Below are 6000 nucleotides of genomic sequence, written 5' to 3'. Positions count from 1 at the left end.
CAACAGTAATTCGACTCCCAATCTCATTATCTGGGTGTGTTAGTCCAACTTTGAGAAACTCGTCTTAGTACGATTTCAGTTGGACTAACATGTTTACATGTATTTTAATAGTCTGACTTGATTTGGACTAACACAATAAATTTTTTGTCTCTTCAGTGTCTTGCCCAAGGACACTTAGACATGTGGACAGGAGGAGCCAGGGTTCGAACCTCCAGCTCTGTGGTCAGGGCCACAACCTCTGAAGATGATGTATACAGTACATTTAGCAATGCATGGAACTAGTGTTCCAGAAAAATACCTTTATTTGTGTTTTCTCACACTTCCACTAATAGAAAAGATCTTCAAATTCCTGATTAAGACACTAATATCATAGTAATGGTGTAATTTATTAATACACCTTTAGTGCCAAAGTCTTTCACAATTCTCTTGTGTAAAAGTAAAGATTTGCAATAAAACATCAAACAAAATGTGACTTTGTTGAATCCGAACTAACCCTTTCAAACACCAAAGTCACACAATGACATAAACTAACTGATTGGGGCAGTGGTGGCTGTTGTTAAACACAGCCCCCTTTTATTTCAATTTATCAAAAAATTTCATCTGGTTTCAGACTGTTCTTTCACCAGAGGCATGCGAGAAAAACAAAGTCTTCTTCATAAATTCGAGGTAACACGGGATGAATAACTGATATACAAATGATCACTGGGGGTGTAGTATTCCTTTATCGATGAAAATTAGAAGCACTTATTGTGATCAATGATAACATTAAAAATGTCATGTTTTAACTTCTGTTAAATATTGTAAAGTACAGTTAAGATCTAAATACTCTGTATTTATGCAACACTTTATACTTGGCAAAGGAGCTAATAACTCCATTCAGTGGAGTAAATAGTGTGATATTGTAAAGTAAAATTGTCTCACAAAGTTTGAGTAAATATACAGTACTTAGTTACTTCACACCTCTGGTCACACAGGACAGTTGATGGATACTCAAGACTCAAATATCAAGAAAAGTAGCATGAAGGGTTTGACAGGATTTGAGATTCAGTGAAAGTATAACAACGTTAAATAAAAAAGTTTAAGATTTAATAGGCTATAATAGTATGATGAAATAATAATCATATAATAAGACCTAATATACTACTACCGCTGCTTCTGCCACTACTACAACCACCACTACCACTACTACTACTACTACTACTACTACTAATAAGGCTTAAGTAGCCTATACAGTACTTTTACTGTTTTATAGTTCCATTTAATCCTACTTTACACTTCTACTCCATTACATTTCAGAGAGAAATATTGTAGCTTTATTTTATTTTACAGCTGTACTTGGTAGTTATTCTACTTAAAATCAAGATTTTACACATCAAAAACAACATCAGACTATAAAATATGATAGTTTAAACTATTCAGTAGTATATAAATTAGTTAAAATTTGCTTCAACAGCTAAAACAAGTTAACATTATCACATCATCAAATAACAATAACATATTTATTCATATCACTTTAAATGGGTCACATTGCATGATTAATACTTTTTTGATAGGTTAACTTAAGTATCTTTCTTCCACTTATGAAAATGGAAGAAGGGGACCATACACCCACTTTTAATGACGGTAGGGCAATACAGTGAATAAAAGTATTAACAGGGATTTCATTATCTAGCAATCCTGCACAGCTCAGAATAATAATAATAATCAAAGAGATGTTATATATAAATATCGTTATTAATATTTAGTTTTGGGGAGATATACTCCATACTCTGTGTTGCATTGCATGTGTACATTTTTTATTTATGTATCTATAATCATCTATTCAGCCGTGATCAGTGTGATTTTGAGTGTGATCACCACTGAGCTGCAAGACGTCTGCAGTTTGAGCAGAGCAAAGCAGGATGTTGCGTCTTTAAGAGTTAAGAAACTTGAAACCGAACCGTGTTTGCGCAACAATCAGTGCGGCTCCCAGCAGCCGCCAAAGTGTCTAGACTGGCACATGATGGCGGGAATCAACCAATGGCTCCAGAGCTTTCCTCTGGGGCCCCAAGAGAGAGCGAGAGAGACAGAGACAGAGAGACAGAGAGACAGAGGGAGAAACGGAGAGGGAGACTTTATACAGACTTACAGAGGAAGCCCAGCATTAGGGGTTTCAAAATAAAAGCATTATGTTTGGAAAAAGTTAACTTTGCTGTCAGTAGTCTCTGTGCAGTTAAATAGATCCATATGTCCCCAGAAAAACTCTGTGAAATTTCAATTATGCAACTAAATAAAGAGAAATAGGCCAATTAATTGCCTTCTTATTCAACTAGCCTAAGTCTTTTAGTCATTACCATAGGTCAGTTAAACATGAAAAAAAGGAAATTGTCCACATGCAGGGAAACAAACATATTTAATGATAAAAGTTTCCAGTACTGAATGATTAATTAAGCTGATCTTATCAGACTTTTTGTTACAATCCCGTAGAATAAATAGCACTTGCCTGGTGTCTTGAATGGGAGAGGGCTGATCACTTCCACTGGGGTCATCAGGTGAGCACCCTCTTTCATTGGTGTTTCATTAGGCCTGTTTCCACCGCAGGAACTTCGGGGTAATTTTACGGGGCCGGGGCCGTTGGTGCGTGTCTCCACCGCAGGAACCACCCCCGAGGGACAGAGTTTTACGGGGGCTAAACAAGTCCCTGTTAGCTACTCCAGTTAGCTCAATCATGTTGTAACTAAGACATCCGCTGGAAAAAATATTTTTTTCATGGACCATTTAGTGAGTTATTACAGACACCGCTATCGGCTAACGGCGTCCCTACGTTGCCCCGGTCAAAATGGTCGCGCAACGATTACGTCACATCCAGAGGCAGCCCGTAACTTTACAGGAACCTTCCTCGTACTCCGCTCTCAGTGGAGACACGGCGGTTGAGAGGGCTGAACGAGAGGACGTTCCTGTAGTAGTTCCTGCCCCCCAAATAGTACCAGGAACTTCTTCAGTGGAAACAGGCCTATTGATAGGCCGACGACACCTCCAGGAGGCTCAATGGCGACACCTGGCATCCCAGGTGTGCCTCTGTCTGCTTTTACCCCTCATGTTGCACATCATGTAGACCAGTTGGTGTCCTTCCTCCTCATCCAAAGCCATAGCAACTTCATGGCTCACCAGAAGGCCTGTCGTTTAACCCCCATACTCTTCAGAAGCCTAACCCTAACCCTAACCCTGACCTTTACAGAGAGCACATGAGTACACCAGCCATGTCATTCTGCCTCAGCTGCTAGGTCTGTGTACTTCAGGCCTTTGCGTTCATAAGCTTCCCCAACTGCAGCCTCCCATGGTGCTGTTAGTTCCACGATGTACAAGGACTTCTGTGAGGTTGACCTCAAGATCAGTCCCAGTCTGAGATTAGTTGTAGTAATCAATATTTACTTGGGTTTAAGTTAGCTTATTATTCTATATATGGACGGCAGTAGCTCAGTCCATAGGGGCTTGGGTTGGGAATCAAATGGTTGCCAGTTGAAGTCCCCATCCGGACCAAGTATGGAGTGTGGACTGGTGGCTGGAGAGGAGCTGGTTTGCCTCCTGGGCACTGCTGAGGTGCCCTTGAGCAAGGCACTGAACAGCCAATTGCTTGGAGAGCCCAATGGTAGCCCCCTTACTCTGATATCTCTCCATTTAATGCATGTACAGGTCTTATTTGTGCATGTGTGTATATTTTGGGCTTGTGTGTGTATATGACAACCGACTGAAAAAAAAATTAATTTCCTCTTGGAGATTAATAATGTATATCTTCTTCTTCTTCTTCTTCTTCTTCTTCTTCTTCAGTTAATTGCTATCGTATCCTATTGAGTCTTTCAGTCTGTTTAAAAAATACTTTTTTTAGGGTAACAGTATTATAAAGCTCCTTTCAGAATCACTGCAGTTGTATTTTGCAGTTTCATATCTGCATCTTTTTGTGCAATGTAGGCTTATTAGTATAGGCTTTTAGGATCACAGAAGAAAAGCGCTTTTTTTCATTCAGGTCTACCTTCGCCTAATAAACTATTCCTTATTTTAATGCCACACGTTTTTATCAACAAACAGCTGCAGATCATGTTCACCGTGTGGATTTTATTTTGAAAATCCCAGCCGAATAAGCCTGGTTTGATTCTTTCCGGCTTGACTCAGTGTGTGTGCAGGAGCGTGTGTGCGTGTGGCTGTGTGTGTGTTTCTGTGTGTGCGTCCGAAAGAGACTTGCAGGGGAGTGGAGAGTGGAGTAATTCCAGCTCTCTTTAAAACAACTTCTCAGCACGGAATCCGTCCTGGAGTTTGGCACCGGAGTCACCGACCATCTCTGCTCAGCCCCGGGACTCTGCAGCGGGATCACCGCTTCCACCACAGCGACACAAATCACCGGGATTTCAGTGTTGTGAGGATTTATTTCGGGGTGAAGGAAGGATTTTACGGTTCAGGGGGTTCGCGAAGCTGAAGGAGAAAGTCTGGAAAAGTTTTGGATTAATGTTTCTGATGCTGTTTTTGTTGATGTAAACTGATCCCGCTCCTGGACTGGACTAACTATGGTCTGTGGATTGTGTGTGGGATCTCCAGAGTGTTGGGGAGTTGAAGGCTTTGTGAGAGGGCTGGCAAAAGTTGTGGCTTAATTGAGTTGGCGACAGCAGGTCACTGAGCAGTGACTGTGTGGAGCCTTCTCCTTCTTCAGACGTTTGGTGATGTTTAACGCAACGCATGACTGAATATCGCTTTCTAATGCTGCGGGAGAGCCTGGAAACGGTGACCACCGGCTGCGCATGTTGTGCGCACCGTGCACAAACCCCCGGTCTTGCGCGACGAGTGTAAATCGATGTGGCATCTCCCGAGTCCCGGACGGGACCGACAGGACACATCCAAAACTGTCTAGGTTGTCGTATGTTCAAGTCGAAACGCTCAGGTCTTGTACGGCGACTCTGGAGAAGCCGTCTGGTCACCGAGAGCGATGGAGGCAGGCGAGGTGAGGGAGGACGGAACGGTCCGTGTGGCAGACACTCGGGAAAGCTTCACAGACATGAGCAGCGGTCGGTGACACACACTGACCCGGCTCTGGGACTCACGGGGGAGGCTGGAGACCTGACGGAGAGCGCGGAGAGGGAGGAAGAGGAGCAGACTGACGATGACCGGGGTGCCATGTGCGCCCCGGAGCACAGAGGCTCTCGGCGAGGACAGGAGGGCGACAGTAGGACGGTGACGTGTTGTTTGTTTGGGGAATGGGATCTGAGACCTCGGAGCCCCTATTGGGCCCCGAGAAAAGACGGAGGGGGCTCTTGTCAGTGCGCACCGAGGCATGCGGGGCTGGAGGAGGAACTCGCGAGCACTGCTCATGCTTTTCTGAAAAGACTCAAGGAGAGATCTCTGGATGCCTTGGTGAAGGCTGTGGAGACCAAAGGAGGGATACCCAGCGAGTGCGTCATGGTGCCGAGCACTGAGCTGCGGCTCGGTGCTCATCACATCTCTCCACAGTATCTACTGTGTAAGGTGTACCGCTGGAGCGACCTGCCGCTCTCAGCCCGACTCAAAGTGCTGTCACACTGCCACAGCTTCGGCGCAGTGGACGGCGCAAAGGTGTGCTGCAACCCGTATCACTACAGCCGCTTATGTGGGCCAGGTAAGGACATCAGCATTGGAGGGGCGGGGTGGGGGGTTTAAACCAGAGGGCCCGGGCTCATCAGGAAAAACCTTTAATCTTGCAAATGATCAAACGTATAAGGAGATAGCAGTTAATATTCCTGTCATCCCGCCCTGTTAACACCACATTAATCCTGTGATTGTTGATCTTGAAAAGAGCCTGAGGGCCAAAAAAGAGAGGAACACGCGCGCCTATGGATCCAGAGTGGGCGACACTTGTTTCCTTCCTTAAACTCTACTGTGCCTCACTACAACCCTCAGTGTGCGTTACTTCCCTACATTAAACACCACATTAAGCATCATCCTCATGGGGGCCCCTGGGACTCACCCAAGAACCCTCTGGTTGCCCAAACCCAGGTG

The 6000-nt window shown here is 44.3% G+C and overlaps 1 protein-coding gene across 1 annotated transcript in view; it reads left to right on the top strand.

Moving 5' to 3' along the window:
* The first annotated feature begins 4178 nt into the window (after nt 1-4178).
* Nucleotides 4179-6000, top strand: part of LOC126390949 (mothers against decapentaplegic homolog 6-like) — a 28404-nt gene continuing 26582 nt past the window's right edge. The window contains exon 1 of the mRNA XM_050045475.1: nt 4179-5620. Within this exon, the coding sequence (XP_049901432.1) occupies nt 4888-5620 (733 nt within the window). The 5' untranslated portion in view covers nt 4179-4887. The remainder of the gene's footprint in view (nt 5621-6000) is intronic.

Source organism: Epinephelus moara, chromosome 1, assembly GCF_006386435.1.
Source record: "Epinephelus moara isolate mb chromosome 1, YSFRI_EMoa_1.0, whole genome shotgun sequence".
NCBI classification, from domain to species: domain Eukaryota; kingdom Metazoa; phylum Chordata; class Actinopteri; order Perciformes; family Serranidae; genus Epinephelus; species Epinephelus moara.
This window is presented reverse-complemented; position numbering and strand designations above follow the sequence as displayed.